General features: G+C 37.4%; 2 protein-coding genes across 2 annotated transcripts in view; one reads left to right on the top strand and one right to left on the bottom strand.

Annotated features, from left to right (window-relative positions):
• Positions 1-16,203, top strand: part of LOC146148169 (uncharacterized) — a 34,238-nt gene extending 18,035 nt beyond the window's left edge. Inside the window, exons 17-25 of the mRNA XM_083388020.1 lie at positions 6,759-6,865; positions 7,243-7,371; positions 8,052-8,136; positions 8,898-9,044; positions 9,196-9,275; positions 9,364-9,434; positions 9,511-9,638; positions 11,201-11,269; positions 13,822-16,203. Of these exons, the coding sequence (XP_083244146.1) occupies positions 6,759-6,865; positions 7,243-7,371; positions 8,052-8,136; positions 8,898-9,044; positions 9,196-9,275; positions 9,364-9,434; positions 9,511-9,638; positions 11,201-11,269; positions 13,822-15,920 (2,915 nt within the window). The 3' untranslated portion in view covers positions 15,921-16,203. The remainder of the gene's footprint in view (positions 1-6,758; positions 6,866-7,242; positions 7,372-8,051; positions 8,137-8,897; positions 9,045-9,195; positions 9,276-9,363; positions 9,435-9,510; positions 9,639-11,200; positions 11,270-13,821) is intronic.
• Positions 2,134-6,283, bottom strand: LOC146148170 (uncharacterized). The gene is made up of 7 exons (XM_083386764.1): positions 6,146-6,283; positions 5,827-5,932; positions 5,089-5,194; positions 4,712-4,803; positions 3,996-4,140; positions 3,376-3,520; positions 2,134-3,155 (listed from the first exon to the last, which is right to left on the bottom strand). The coding sequence occupies exons 1-7, from the start codon at positions 6,242-6,244 to the stop codon at positions 2,541-2,543; spliced, it is 1,308 nt and encodes a 435-aa protein (XP_083242890.1). The 5' UTR covers positions 6,245-6,283; the 3' UTR covers positions 2,134-2,540.
• Positions 16,204-16,531: the final 328 nt, after the last annotated feature.

Raw genomic sequence — 16,531 nt, 5'->3', positions numbered from 1 at the left:
TCTTTCTTGTAAATATCAAACATTTAAATACGTTTTTTGATTGGGTGTTACGGATTACCCGAATCGTTCTCTAAATCTCTTTCAATAGCGAACCTGTCATTTGGTTTTACACTTACACACGTCCTTTGAAATCTACACACGATGTTTTACTTACAGGAAAAGCTCTTTAACGTCGATTGCAACGCTTGTTACTTTTGTGCAAATAGGCAGCACGCAAACGAAAAACGGGGCACTCCATTCTAGCATACAGAATGACAATTGGCTGCGCAAATAATTAGTCGTTAATCACTCGTGCAATCGGCCCTCCTCCCCCAGCCACGTATTTTGCCTGTTTATTTCGAGGTCCGATTTTAGAAGCCACGCGTCACGAATTTCCGGCACTCACACTGTGACGCCTTTCGCTCTAAGAAGTCACAGAAGTTTCGAGCGCTTTCGACCAAACAAACTGACTTCGTAACGACGCCCGCGTTTTTCATCGTTAACCTAAACCTGTTTGTTTTTGTATCAGTTTGTGATGTCAATCACTCATACAAAAACGAACAAATAATATTTTATATGACATTTGTTAGATAAAGCTTTTATAAAAACAAAAAACGAACAGTTAAGGCCACCCTTTCGTGTGTGCATTGTTGGGAACTTTATAGAATAAAGCTTCATTCAATAATGTGACATAACATCTTACCACAACAATTTGCATGCTAACTAATTTGTTTGTTGTGCGTGTGCAGTTAGTGTGCTACATTGTCCACATAATATACTGTAACTGTAATAATAATAAAAAGGATTAAATCTTCAAGTAACACACCTTCACAAATTTTGTTAACAAAATGGTAAGGCAAAGAAATTAGCATTAAGCAACAATTTTAGAAATGCAAAATGTGCTGGTAAAAGGACTCGTATATTCAAGTTATATAACTGTTAACTAATAGTTTGTGTGGTGAATAAGATAAGCCATTTCGGATTTATGACGTCACGTGACATGTTATTAAGAAAAATAAAGGCCAGTTGTTACATAAAGAAATTGTACATAAAGATCAGTTTTTGTACAAACATTTACAATTTTAGCATTTTAAAGATTTAATGCATCACTATGACCATCTTCAAAAAAACATAATCGCCTGTCAAGTGAAGCTAAGACTCTAGTTTTTCTCCTGTTTTAGTGAAAGAAATATAAACAAATTCCTCGTCAACTTGTTTGGTATTTTTGTTGAATCCAGACTTCTTACCTGTTGTATAAAGATTTCAAGTGGCGAAACGTTATTCCTAAAGTGGCGAAACGTATCAATTTAGAACAACGCATTTTTCATTTCATTTTGTTTAAAAAAAAACTCTTGGTACAAAACCAATTACCCGAGAAAGTTCGATCGTAGCAAATTTTATTGCGAAACGACAAAGAAGAACGACATACGAATTACGATTTAAAGTTTCCGTTGGTTAAAACACAAAAGACTTCGGTTTATTATTGCCTTGCGATTTACATAGGCTACTCAAGTTTAGTAGATGAAAATCTGTGAGTAAACATGCATATTTTCTAATATAACAAACAATGGATGCCTTGTACCATTAGTACTCTATTCGAAATTAAGGTCTAGGGGGTCGCAGTGCTTTTAAATTGTTTTTTAAATAAGACCTTTAACTTTTTCCTAGTCCATTGTAGTCAAATCAACAAGACATGTAAGCAGTTCCTCATAAATGTTTTTATGTTTTACAAGCTGCAGTTAACAAATCGCCTAAAGGCTTTATCAACATGGCACACATACAGTATAAAAACAACAACAAATGACTTCCCTTATTTTAAATAAATCTTTTTAAATAAGCCGTGCTTTAACTATGTTTTTTGAACATCAGGGACTTGGAGCAAACCTAAATAAGTGGATCAGGCACAGGCACTCGTTTTTTCGCAACTTTTATTTTTTTTAGTAATTTTCAAGGACAAACATATATCTTATGTTAAACGACCAAACCAATAATGACTTATTAGTGTAGTCAAAAAAATAGACAAATATCAACTGATAAAAAGTATATATATAATTTTTAATGGAAACACAACTGGACGTATGGTTGTTTAAAATACTTTAATTGATTAGTGTGATGGTAACAATTTTCTTGCGACTTAACAATTTTTCTTGTTGACTTGAACCGTTGGATTAGGGTAATTACGATTCATTTGCAATACGTATAACGTAAAATAAAACAACATCATTATATCTATATATTTATGAACTAACTAAAATATAAACGTCATATTCGTTAGGAATACACTCCGAAACATTATTGCAACGTAACATCACGTGAGAACCGCTGTATCGTACTTGTAAGTAGGTGCTAGACTTTAGAATTAGAACTTTATTATTACCTGTACTTAAAATATAAGATGTAATTTGAAGTTGAAATCATAAACAGTGTCCAATTTCGGCAATATTAAAACTAAATCACTTGATTATGATTAAGCCATCCTAAACAAATGTTAAAAAGATTTTCCTTAAAACAACTTATTTTGCTTTACAATGCTACAATAGATCATTACAGCACAGGAATTTTTAATGGGGAATTTCTGCGTACATATGGCTCGAATTCTCTTGCTGCAATTCGTCCATGTTGAATGTACTTTCGGTCGATTGCGACGCCACAGCGCCGTGCAGCTCTTGCGAAATTGTGGTGTTACTGTTTTGAAGCATTCTCTTTTTTGTGCGCGGAATCGACTGTAGGTAACTGGTGGTATCTTCTTCTTGGTATGTTGCCGCCTCAATGCCGGGAGTCACTGCTATAAAGTCATTCGGTAAATCGGAAAACGAATGGTTCAGAACTGGTGGCGGCTTGGGAATCAATCGCCTCGGTGTTCCGTGTTGCTTCTCGTTTTGTGCTGAGTGCCTCGTGGCTGTAGAGGTAGAAGAATGGGTCTGGTGACGTGGTAATGACGTCATAGCCGAATAATCTTGCGAGGAAGGAACTTTACGAGTTTGCAATGACGAAGTTGGGTAGGAAGCCATCGATGATGTGGTCTTCGCCCTGGGATGAGTCATTACCTGTGAATTGTTTGCATCGCCAAAGCTGAATTCCTCTTGTTTGTGGTGTAGGTGATTGTATTGAGGGCTTACTGGTACGTCCGCATTGATTGATGTTTGAGCAATTATCTGGCGTGTTTTCTTCGGCTTCTAAGAAATAACGAATTATGTGTTGCCATGTCTGAACAATTTTATTGCATTTAGGCCGGACGACAAATGCCAACTTATTAACTGTGAAACTGTAAAATGCCTAATATTTATTACGATACAACGTGAATAGGTCAATAGATTGTCATTCAATAGGTTCTTCAATAATTTAACAGTAGTTGATAACACTTTGCACGTAATAACATCGGTTAATATAATTTACCCTTTTTCTTGCACAAGTGCATGCGAGAACCAACGACAAAATACAGCACAATATCAATAAAATTCCCGCAACAGCAAAAAGAATCCAAGACAAAATGTTGAGCTCAAACGGTCCAGATGCAATTCGCTCTGGAGTAATCGGGCATCTTGAGATAAAAATTATAGTATTTAGTAAACCGAAATGAGCCTTATTAAGAACATTAACAATAACTAGGGACCTTCGGTACTTAACATTTTATTCCAAAACCTATACTCGATATTTTGGACAAAAAGTACAGCGCTCCGTTTCAATACCAAATGACGTCAAATCAGGCTCAAACAAGCAAAATGTATGCAAAGTTTACATCTAGTAATCGTTTTGATAAATTTACCTTTCAAGGTTAAAATCGCTGCGTTAAATTTTTATCGCGAGATCCAATGCTAAGAAATAACCGGTAGCTTAAAGTCAGAAATACCTCGCGCGACTTGATTAGGATAATTTACCAAATGTCTGAAAATGTAATTTAGGAATACAGTACATTATATGTTACGTGGTCCACATGCTATAGTTGAAACCGTAACGCCGTATATAGAAATCCAGTTTTTAATTTTAAATTATTAACTAATTAGTGATTTATTTACGTGATGTTGTTGCAGATATCATAGGTAACGGTGTAGGGCTTCCGTAACCCCCCGGCACAAAACAATCCCACTTTGTTGTCGACCATACACATCTTGATGCGTGGTTTTACACCTCCTCCGCAACTTCGTGAACATTCGTTCGTCTCTGTAAAAAGCTGTTAATTATTTTAAATGGAAATGTACTCTTTTATAAAGAACAATTGTGATTGGGTAATTGAAGTGGTCTTGGCGAGTTCATTGGAAATAGTAAGCAAAAGAAGCCACAATATTACTTCTATAAAAGTAAAACTTTGTTGGCAGCGTTGCACCTTTGGTTGTCACAAATTTGATCACTTTAGGGTCGACAAATGTATTGAATGTTAACAATTCTGGTAAGTGTTGTGGGCTTTTTGTAAGAATAAATAACCTACACCTTGTTTTATTAACAAATTAAAACCGTAAATTTAAAAGGTTTTCTCAGTTTGTCCTCGTTTCTATCTAAGGTAGCCAACATTCGGCTTTTAAGTGGCACGGACCTCGATAGTTTAGGTCATTACCCGGTTTAATACGATATACATACTGCATTTGTATATGTTTATGGATAAGTGTACATTAAGAAAACGAGGGGTGTCATTAATTTTTACCCATGGGTTTGTGGCTGTTTTCTAGTTAATACTAAAATGTCTATATAAAAAATAAGTTTATTGGACGCCACCCCTGATAGAAACTAAACAAACCGTTTTTGTCAATCCATTCAACCCATTCTCCATTGCAACTTTCTTCGTGATAACAGTGTCTCCATTCACGAACAATGCATGTTTCAAAGGTGCTAAAGTAAAAAAATAATTCATTTTTAAAATTGGGAAAGTACATCATCGTTATATAACATGCATTTAATGTTGGCAAACGGGTAAATGTATTTCTTCTTGTGCTGTTGTAGCAATGGCAGTTTTTCATGTTTTTCTATAAACGTTTTTAATGGCAAGGTCTTTATCGGTAAACAAAACCGTTTCAGATAAATCTGTGGCAGACAATAAAATACATGACATGTTACTTCGTCACATTTTATTATCAAGCTGTTTATAGTTAAGCGTATATAGCAAATAATACTTACAATAAGGCAGGGCACGGTCGATGTCGAAACTTTAGACCATCGTGGCACTTAAAAAAATCCTGGTGAACTTGGCCACTGCATGCCGTCCAACTGCTCCATGCACTAACTACAAGTAAATTGAATGTAACAAGTGATTTATACAAAATTTGAAAACATACAAGTTGTAAATGTATGATACAACTATAAAAGCCATTGCTATTGCGCTAGGGCTAACCCAATTGAGCCCTTTTAAACTAATGCGTAAAACAGGGTAGGTACAGAACATATTTGAGAACGACGGTCCTGGTATGGCCAAGATCTTGAGTTTAAATCTCAGCGTAGTGATGATTTGGCAGTCTTGTCTTGCATATCCTGCACCTGTTTGTGCTTCAACCCCTTAGTCTCCCCTCGTGTAGCCTACTTTAGGGCGATCTCTAGAGAACTATAATTTAGGCCGCAGCTGTAGGGATTTGCATATGTGTATTGTGTATGACTGTTTAATAGGCCTAATAAAATTTATTTGTAAACCCTTTCGGGTTGTCGGCTGTTGAGTTTATTGTATAAATTATCATAAAAACACTTTTCTGAGTTTACCTGCCGACAACAAGGAGATTTAAACAACATCTATAAAAAATGTATTGGTAAGTTGCGACACGAGTTGCACCAATCATTTAAAGAAAATCCAAATAGGGTGTTGCTGTTGATGTCTGATACAATATTCAAAGCAAAATAAAAACCTAACATAAAAACATTTTATACCGTTCTGTCCTGGAATACATGTACAAGTCTGTTCTCCAATTTGCGTCTTATTCTCAACACTTAAGTGCGGATAACTCTCGTTGCTGAACAAGACCGGTATACGTCTCTATAAATAAAGGTATACGTAAATATCAACACTCACAGGGGTAAAATTGATACATGTCGTTTCTTTATACCGCAATTTCTATTGGGTTAGGCCAGGTACTCTTGTATTTAACCAGCACGAACATGGGTACACCTTGTTAATTTGCAACCGCAGAACCTTAAACAAGTTTGCCGACATGCGAATTATTGAATTAAAAGTTGCCATAGAACTTACCTGCCCTGATGTCGCCGATAACATGTAGCAGATAAAGACCCCAATAGTCACGAAAGTGTTAAGGATAACAAAGCTGTCTTTTTTAGCTGAACAACACATCGCGATAATTTATTTAATATTATTGCAGATTTAAATATAACTTTATCTGATTTTCTTATTCGTGTTGCTTCTCGGGCAACCATAAGACGTTCTGAAGGAGTTCGTTCGTGACGTCACAAAGCAAAATGATTTACTTCCGGTCGTGATCGTTTCCTTTTATTCTCGATTTTAAGCGATGTCATGCCTTTTACGAGATAAGGCCTTTCAGGGCAATCGTGGAAGGTGGAGCGGACGACAGAGCGTAATGCTCTCCCTGGCCACGCTTTGACATATCTACACCCACAAGTCAACTGATTAATGGCGAGTTCTTGGAATAATAAAAGACAATTACTGTCTGCTGATAAATTTGTGCAATATGACTGGTAGTTACATTCCAGCTGTTATTTCGAAATTGCGTCATAACTATTCACTTATTCGTACCAGCTTATTGATCCTTTCTCCCATCAAATGGACAAATAAGAATGTATACGAGTCTTGAAATTTTATTATTTTCGACATACGACCCTGTTTTCAGTTGCTCTCAACCATCAAACACGAGACCGTGCAATGCAACTCAATGACACATTGTTCGAGTTAAACGGCGGATTCGGATACGTGCCAAAGCCCATTTGCTTGATGGAGGTAGGCTAAGAAGGATTTCAAGTAATTAACGATGTATACATCAAGGCTTACACTAAAAGAGAGGTTAACTCTTTTTTATTAACTACATTTAAAAGTAAAACCTGATTACAATTGATTTTTAATTTGTTGCTTTGGTTTATTATGTAACACTTGACATTTGGGTTCGTCTGCCGCCTATCAACAACGAAAGTATTTCGGGCAACCAAACAACGACCTAAATTGTCCAGTATGTAAAGTTAATCAGTTTTCAAGTGATTTTGCAAAAAAGCTAGTCGTTTTCCAAATATAATCTTGCATAATACAATAATTGCTTTAGGTAAAAAAAACAAACAGTTTTACAAGCTTAATTGCCATCAAACTAAAAAAATATTTAACAGGACGAAACCTTTAATCCACTTACGACGACTTTGCCTCGCAACCGTAAAATAATGCATCTTACTGTGGAGGTCATTAGTGGACAGCAACTGCCTAAACCCGCCAACAGTGTTCTTGGCGAAAGAGGGGAGGTAAGATCCTTTATGACAAAAAAATTGCGAAATGACGTGATGGACTTACGTACTTTACACTTACATGGGTTTTAATTAATTGATAACAGTAAAGACGTCATTTGATATTAAAAGTCGATTTTGCTATTATTAAATGTCGTGTATCTGTTTGGAATAATTTAAGTGTCGCTAATTTTAGAATCACATTTTTAACCGTTAAGCAATCCATGAATTGATAAACTTTTAAAGTGGTTAGCAATATAGTTAATTTAGGTGGACAAATCGGATTTTCATGTGAGATGTTTATGGAAGTTGTGTTCAACAATCAAGCAACACTTAAGTTTCTCTATTTTAACACAAATTAACTTATAATCTTATAATTTTGCCCCCATAATCTTAACTGGCTAGAAAACATTGTGATAGTCCTATCATGTGGTATGATACGCAACTAAATCATAACAATGATTTTTTTCTACGCTATAGTTGCTGACAGTGTAAGATAGATAGCACCACTGATATGGTTCGACTGATCCGATAAACCAAGAAATAAAGGTTTTTGTCAACTGCAGGGTAGCACAACGGAAGGCCGTTATAGCTTGAGACTATACTGTTTGGGCGCGTATTTATTCGATTGCTTAATATTGATTAATTTAAATAGGTTTTAACACATTCGATGTCGTATTACGTGTACGCATATTCAGATAATCGATCCATTCGTTGAAGTGGAGCTTCTTGGGACGACAGTTGACACAGCCAAGCGGCAAACCTCGGTGGTAGATGATAATGGTAGGTGATTTTGGTAGATAATAATGGTAGGTGATTTTGGCAGATAATAATGGTAGGTGATTTGGGTCGATGATAATGGTAGGTGAAAGTAACATATGGAGCAATCTATAAAAAATGAGTAAAAAGTTGTAAAGAAACGATTGGCCTACATGTGAATTGTGGTCTAGCGATTCGCACTTAAAAGATACATTTTATCATTTCCTGTAGCGATTTATCCTTTCCTCAGTATTTCTAAGTAATGACGCGAGCCGGAAAGTTTTTAAATTTATGATGTAATAGTAAAAAATCTTACAATTAAAAATTGAAATATGTTTAAATATTATTCTGCTGGTGTTAATGTTTCGCGTTTTTAGCCCTGCCTTAATATAATACATGTTAATTTAGAAAAAAATGATCAATCTCGATGCTTAAATATTATTATATTGTTTTATCTTTACGTTAGCTTGCCTTATAAATTAATAATAATAAAAACATAGAATTCCTACTCGTAAAGGATGTTTTTACAAATTACAATTTAATTTATGTGCAAATAAACGAAACGCAACTGGGGCATAAGAAATTACAAAAAAGGACAATTACGTGTGTAATTTAGGAAACAGTCTTACTTTGGTATTTAGTTCATATCCACGTACCGAAGCATTAATTGGCGCCGGCATAGCTACCTGTGCGTATTGTTTATAGGTGGCGTATAATTCATCCAATACATTTTCGAATGAAATGGCGAGTAAAACCTATAAATATTCTAATTACATACATTTCAGGTTTCAACCCGGTTTGGAATGAAAAGCTGGAGTTCCACATCGCATATCCAGAGCTGGCCTTTCTGCGTTTTGCGGTATGGGACAGCGATCCAATCGGGCGGGATTTTATCGGTCAACGAACTATTGCCTTGAAAGCTTTGACGTCAGGTCCCTACTAATGCATAGCACGCTTGTATCTTAAAAACGAATAAGTGGAGACTACAGCAAATAATTTTAAAAACTTGTCAATTTATCGTTTATTCGCCAACATTGTTTAAACTAAGTTTGGAACTGCAATTTAATTGTACCTGCAATACAGGATACCGGCATGTTCACTTGACAGATCAGGAGTGTGCGTCAATTTTTGTGAGGATAACGAAATTACTTGTTGACCGCGCAGTAAGTAGTTACGTAGCATATTTTTGTTGACCAACTTTATTGTGTGGGTTTCAGAATGACCACTGTAGCCTACCATTTGTTGTTGCAGACGATCAAGAAACCTTCCAAACTTTCTAATTTGGCAGCCAACTTGAAAAAGAAGAAAACAGCAAAATCCGGGTAAAGTAGCATGACGGTATACGTAAGCCAGTAATTTCGACGACGGTGTTTGTAAACAAGGTTTAATGTATTTTAGAACAAGCTTTAAAAAGCCCAAAAACCAGCAAAAAACAGCGGGCCTATTTATGTCGAGAAAAGGTTCGTCATCCCACCATGTTCCAAAGCTTGCTTTGAGGCGTTCGGAACATCACAACGGAAAAAAAGGTGATTTAAGCGACATTAAAAACTTAAAAGAAGATCGCCACAAGATCAAAGGTGCGAACAAATAAGCCTGCCACATTTTATAGAAAAAAATTCCTCTATGAACATCCTGAAAACATATCACATAGATATGTACGTGCTTTTAAGCGCCCACTGCTTTTTAAAAATCCGGTTGTATTGGAAAATATCCAGGGCCTTACATCATATTGCTCATTTTAAAGTCTCACCAGCAGACTTGGACAACTAGATAATTCTAGTTTTCTAATTCATTGAATTAGAGCAAAATGCGGCTAATTCTAATTCTAATCTAATTTGTGAATTGCTTGTTTGCTCTAATTCTAGTTCTAATCTAATTTGGATTTTACCAAAAATGCTACTTTGTCCAACGGTATTTTTAATCTCTCAGTTCAAACACCGAATTTCAATTAAAATTTTCTGGTTGGAACGACTTGTAATTTTTACAGACTAAAAAGCATAAAAAGGCATACAAATTAGCACACACATATTTACCATTCACGTTCTTATAAGAATACATTGTGATTAAATTAAATTGGTTGTAAAAACTAAATGTGATTCTAGTTCAAATTCTAGTTGAAATTTGATTTTTTATGCTTTCGGTAATTCTAATTCTAATCTAATTTGAAAAAAACTCAAAACGGTCTAATTCTAATTATAATCTAATTTGGAAAAACTAAAATGCTTTAATTTCAATTCTAATCTAATTTTGAAAAACTAAAATAAATCTAGTTGTCCAAGTCTGCTCACCAGGGCCTACAATTAAAGGTTTCTTCGAAAACAAAACAAAAATTGTTTTCGTACATTTTTTTTAAATACTTATTTCATCCTGCAAAATCTTTCAATAAAATTCCTATTACGTCATCAAGTTTTTTTTAGGATGGTTCACAATCAAAACAAAATACCTCAATAAAATTCGTTTTAAAATCTAAATATATACTTTAGGTTAATTTTGTATTAAATGTTACGCAAATATGAACTTTATGAGGTTTTATTACAAGGCTTTAATTTGAGAATATGGCCAATCGTAGCTTGTCCTTGGAAACAGTCATCATTTGAACTATAGCTTACTGTCTTGTATCACACCGATTTTATGGCTATATAATTAGAGTGCCAAGATTATACCATTTTTCATCTATATGTTTTTTTAAATAAATATGTTTTTTTAAATAGTTTTTTGTATCTAATGTCGAATACAGAACATTTCTTCGCTTACATATGCGCACCCTGAACACAACTAAAATAGTTTTCCTATGAGAACATGAAATTATTTTTATGTTAAAAAACAAACCTTTGCTAAAAACAACTAAAAACATGTCCAGCGTGTATGCGTTAATGTTCAATGAGAACCATTCCGAAAATAAACTGGATGGCGGATAAATCTGTTTTCTCGCAATGCTTATATCTAATTTAGTTCAAGTGCTTTACGTTAATGAACGTTCAAAGTCACTTCAGACGTGACGCAATCTAGTAACTTTCCGCGCTCCAAATATGGAAGAACTGTCTCGGCTGAAATGCGCCGCAGGTTAACTAGTCTTTCCTGCTTGCAGAGAATGGAGAAAACGATGACGTCATGACAGCATCCTCTGATGGAATGAAAGTAGATGCCTGTACGGAACGTAAGTATATCAACCATGTTAACGTCCACTATTGTCAATCAAACTTTCTAATCGTGTTTTTTGTCTTATTGTTAAATCATTTTAAGTTTGCTTTTAAACTACTTGTTATTAACAACTACTTTTGTCATTCGCAAGCAGCTTCGGACTTGTGACAAGGTAAGTCTTAATCGTCAGTGGAATGTGATGTCATAATGCACCCAACTCGAGACGAGACTAAAACCGGCTCCCGAATTGGCGCTAATACGTTTAGGACTTGTTATCGTTTCTTGAACGCATTTCCTGAACGTACTTTCCTTTTGTTTGCGCAACAAACGGTCGACGATCGGTTAGCACAAACGTTAAGGTTAAACATTCGCGCTGTTTGGTATCTATTTCACGGTTTTCAAACGCAAATTTTCTCGAACAAACGATGCTTTCAGCTTTATGCTTCAGACACAACTTCCCCATGCGTAGACCGTTTGCAAATGGTAAATAGCAAAGTGTGTTTAGAAAATCTCCCTAATAATGGCTGGCAACAAAGAAACGAGAAATACCTTTAGGGACTTGATTAGGCACTTAATAGGCTGTATACGTAGATATAAAGTTAGATGCACATGGCAAAAACAATTCAAGGGTTGATAAAGGCCGCGTGCATATTTATTGATTTTCTGGTTTTCATATGGCTTTGTTTAAACCTTTTACGCATCGCAAATGGTTCCGCCCTTCGGAGATTCCCACCATTGAGTCGGCGGCTATTATCCGTTTTTACAAACGTATGTAATTGGCCACACGACCTGTCCACTTGAAATCCAGTCGCCCCTCTATTAACGCCGTCATTTTCGCCAGACAGTTTTGCGCTTTATTATTACAGTACAATAAAACGAAACGATACAAAAATGCCGGTTCTTTGTGCGCAGATCCGCGAAAACTGGGTAAAAACGGTCGCGATTGAAGTGACCGCAGTAACTGGTTTAATAGGGACATGTGAATGCAGTCTGCTAAGATAACAGGGGATAACTCATAGAACGCGTGTCGTGTTTTGTTAGCGCAAGAAAGAGGCGTGAGTCGGTCTGCGCCCGACCAGTCGGTCTCGAGCCGCAAGCGAGAGCGAAGCCATAAATTTTGACGCCATCCCCAAGCAGACCTCGCCCGAAATGTGTTTGTTGTTCTGCGTGAGTATATGGCATGTCAATATAGAGTTCGACAAACAGTGAAACACTTTTGCACGTTATGGTTCTGATTGCGAAGTATTTTACTAAACTGCACCACTTCTAAAATTGTATACGATTAAAGGATTTAATTCTAGCGTTTTCTCTAATTTAACCAAACCCAAATGATTGTCGCAAATTGCAAATAAAAGATCGGTAAGGTATATCTGAAACAATGATAAAATGCATGACAGTTGTGATTTGGCACCTTTAAACGATTCATAATAGCCAATGGGCCTCCGGCGAAAGTTTTAAATGGTCGACAAAATGTCAGAACTATGGCCAAACACTTACTGAAAGATCTATTTCAGTCAACACGCCGTAATTTATGTTTTGCTGGGTCACTCAGCGCATCTTTTAGAATGACTCATTTGCCGCTGGACTCTGTGTAACTTGAGACTAATTGAAATGTACACAATGAACTTAGCGGGAAGCCAATTACCTGCCAAAATAAACACTGCGTTGCGTTGGATACAGTTATATCGTTTTTACCTTTCTAATTTTATGGGTGGTTTACATAAATTTTTTAGCAAAAATTAAAATGTAGACAAAAAATGTTTTTGTTCTAGAGATTCTGGTTTACTTTAATTGGTTTGAATTGAAAAAATTTAGTTTTCGTAACGATTTTGTCGTGTGATACGCATTTAGCCTTGTGAAGCAAAATGTGATTTAATATTGGTTAACAAGTTTTAGTCTGTATCGCGCTTTACTTAATTTTACTTGTTGAAACATTGTAGTCAACCCAATTCGCATCATTCCCACCGAGATTAAGAGCTATCAGATAAGTGACATCCGACTCGCGTGAGGCTTCTAATTTGTACGCATTCCTGGTGGCAAACAAACATGTTTACAAGATGGCGAGCCTCGGTTCTAGGTATCACGGCGTTCTGTCGCCCCAATGCGACCTTCCCCGCTGCGAGCGATCTAAAACAACCCACCGTGAGGCAGTTGGGGCCTTTTCTGCGCTGCGGTCTTATCGCACGAAGATATCGCGAGCGGTGCTTCGTCGGCGAAAAAAGCTTTCTCGCGCGTGCCCACCTCAAGTTTTTAAGCGCATCGCTCTGCGCTGTTAGGTCAAAGGCAGTTTCGATGGTCATATGCAATGTTGTTCAGTAGGATCAAGAGTCAATGCTAATAATGGCAATCAAGTTTTATTCAGGGGCAGATAAAAATATCTAAATTTTTATTACGCAGACCAATACCGTTGACCAACTAATGAGTAGAGTGACATCGCAGCATTAAATACGTAATTTGCCTGTTGAGCCAATTTGCCTTTATTTATCAATTGTAACGTTGTTCATTCAATTATCGATTTGTAATCTCGAGAGCTGTTCAGTTTCTAAGAATATTTTTGTATTTCCGCAGGTTTATTCTCACCTGATCAACGACCTCGTAGTATTAGTTTTCGTAAATCCTTATTCCGTCGATCCAAATCGAAGAAAAAAACACGTCGTGACCCTACTAAAAAGCACGACAAGGAAGCCACGATGACTCAAACTCGTCGCAGCGCGAAACCAAAGTCGCGAAGCATCTCGTCTTACTTTGCCAAATTACTAAGAAGCAACAAAAAGAACAAACGTGTCTGCATCGATTCCAACAATGATGTCAGGTGCGATGAAGTCATCGCTGAAGTGAAAAGAGTAAAATCGTTTTCAAAGCGGGATGTTAACCACGTAACTGTCCAGTTGAGCGTCGTCAACAATGATGACGTCATTCACGATGTTCTAAATAATTGCAGCACAATGGACGGCTCGTTAAGCGAGGAAAATCAGGTCCGTCATCATTTTGACCAGGTTTTGCCTACAACCTTGTCCCTTACTTCAACGCCCAAGTCTGCAAGTATTTATTCTCAGCACAACGAAAACAATAACAATTCTTCACAAGGATCCGTTGGTGAGCGCAATGTTCGTAATTTGACGCCAGAACGCAGCGAGGGCCCCTCACAAATATCTCAGCAATGCCGCAAAGAAACTGAATTTCCCGTGGCGAATTTGTGTGAAGTTTACCCCGATTCGCGAAGCGTCGGCCGCTCAAAAAGTTTTTGTGAAAAGATGGTATCGAAGTCCGTTGGCCAAAACAGAAGGCCAGCGTTGTCGGTGTTCAACCCCGAATCTCCCACTCAGCTGCCCATCAACAACGACCAACGCAGCATCAGCGTGGGAAACGTGTCTAAGCTGTGCTCAAAGCCTCGTGACAGCGCAAATTTAAGCAAGTTCGCCAATCGATCACCGAAAAAACATCCGCATTATAGCGAAATGAAGAAGATATCTCCAAGTTTAAAATGTACTAGTTTGTTGGACTTGACCTCTAAGCATCTAGAAGGGGAATCGCCTTTAAGACCTTCCAAGATGATGACTGAAAAGTGCCACCGATCTGGTGGGTCGAAGCAGCTCAAGCGCGAAAAATACCGTCCGACTGTGAATAAAGTGGATCTCGCTCAACAAATCATCAGCCTAACGACAGAGTCTTTGCCGAAAAAGCGACAAACAAAATCGGATGTAGTTAAAAGACCGACTTCAATGATGGAGAGGACAGCGGAGTCCGATTACGTCATGCTAACCCCTCCTTGTAGGCAAAAACACACCGTTACTGACGACTATGAGTATATGAAGCCGAGGGTCATGCATACGCCAGACAAGAACAATGCGATGTCTGGACAGCGACTGACTCCATCCAAATCTACCGGGTCATTGGCACGGTCGGGCCACAATTCGGAGCACAGCAGCTGGTACAGCAACTATAACCCCGCTTGGCTGCAATCGCCTGATTACAGAGCGGAGGTCGACGCCCTTGTGGCAAGACTAAAGAAATCTATCAGGGAGAAGATTCCAGACAGAGTTCCCACAGGCTCAACAGCGGCTGCGAGCAGACTGAGGCAGCGCCATCAGTCTTTCCACGATGCCGATTACAGTTCAAAACCGAAACATCACATCCGGGACTGCCCTCGTTCAGGCCTAAGTACGCGTTCAAAGAGCGTTGAACCTTTAGACACGGTCACATCGCTCAACCAACCGGCAACCGCCGATTTTTTTATAGCGAACCGATCCCGCACCCGCGCACGAAATATTGCCAAGCGTTACAACCTCTACAACTCAAGCGACAACCTCAACGGCCAAGACGTCCCCTACAACCGTGCTATGTCAAGTTGTGACGATTACGTTTATCTAAGCGGAGCAACCTCCTCGCCGTGTCGGCCAACAGCGAACGGGAGCGTGTACGAAAACGTGCGACCGGCACGTCCTACAAGTTGCGTCAACGACTTCGTCGCGTCGCGTAGTAACGCGCACAACTGCAATTACGTCATGACGTCGCGCTCGAGCGATTTTTACCGCTTAAACGTTTTGATGGCGAATTCAAGATCGAGCCCCGAAGGAAGCGACAGCGCACACCTTCAGCCAAACTACCACTCTTTGAACAGACGAGAAACGCAAAAACCTGTTATTTATTACGCTCTTGACGTTTAATTACGAAAGCTTTAATTTTTAATATAAATAAATTTTTCTACACAACAACACTATCGAAACTTTTAAAATGTTTATTTTGCGTAATGTTTTTAAAGCTTTTACACACTTCATGTTTACCGTTCTTCTTGTTCCTGTTTTTTACATTGTGTTACTTCGCGGATGTTGATCTGTTCCCCTATCAGTGTCTCGTTTTGTGAACGTTAGAATTGATTTGTAATAGACGCTGTGCTTTCTTCTTTTGTCAATTACACGCTTGGTTGCGCTGGATTAAAGCATTTTTAACTTCAATCGTAAGTCTAATAATTGTGATTCCCAATACAGAAGACCATGGTTTAACTTTAAAACAGCATAAAAATCACGACAAAATAAGCCGTTTCCCATTAAAACTAAAAATATCAATTTATCCTTTATAAATAGAATCATGTTCATGTTCCAATCTGCAAACTGTAAGTGTTGCTTAATTTACTATTTATATGCAGGGTTAACTTAAATATTTATGATATTATAGAAGGGCCAAAAATATGTCTAGGTTCCACATACCTTAAATTCAGAGGAAGACGTTACAAATAAATTTGGAATAGCAATTTGGTCATGATTTTCGCTAACAGTGG

The sequence above is a fragment of the Ascidiella aspersa genome, chromosome 4 (genome assembly GCF_963924565.1).
Source record: "Ascidiella aspersa chromosome 4, kaAscAspe10.2, whole genome shotgun sequence".
Lineage (NCBI taxonomy): Eukaryota > Metazoa > Chordata > Ascidiacea > Phlebobranchia > Ascidiidae > Ascidiella > Ascidiella aspersa.
Note: the sequence above shows the minus strand (reverse complement) of the source record. Positions and strands in the feature narration are given on the sequence as shown.

Coding starts and splice junctions, on each gene's coding strand:
- LOC146148170 (XM_083386764.1), bottom strand. CDS start 6,244: ATGTGTTGTTCAGCTAAAAAAGACAGCTTTGTTATCCTTAACACTTTC. Junction 4,804..5,088: donor CGACCGTGCCCTGCCTTATT/GTAAGTATTATT, acceptor TTTTTACTTTAG/CACCTTTGAAACATGCATTG. Junction 3,521..3,995: donor GATATCTGCAACAACATCAC/GTAAATAAATCA, acceptor TTTTATCTCAAG/ATGCCCGATTACTCCAGAGC.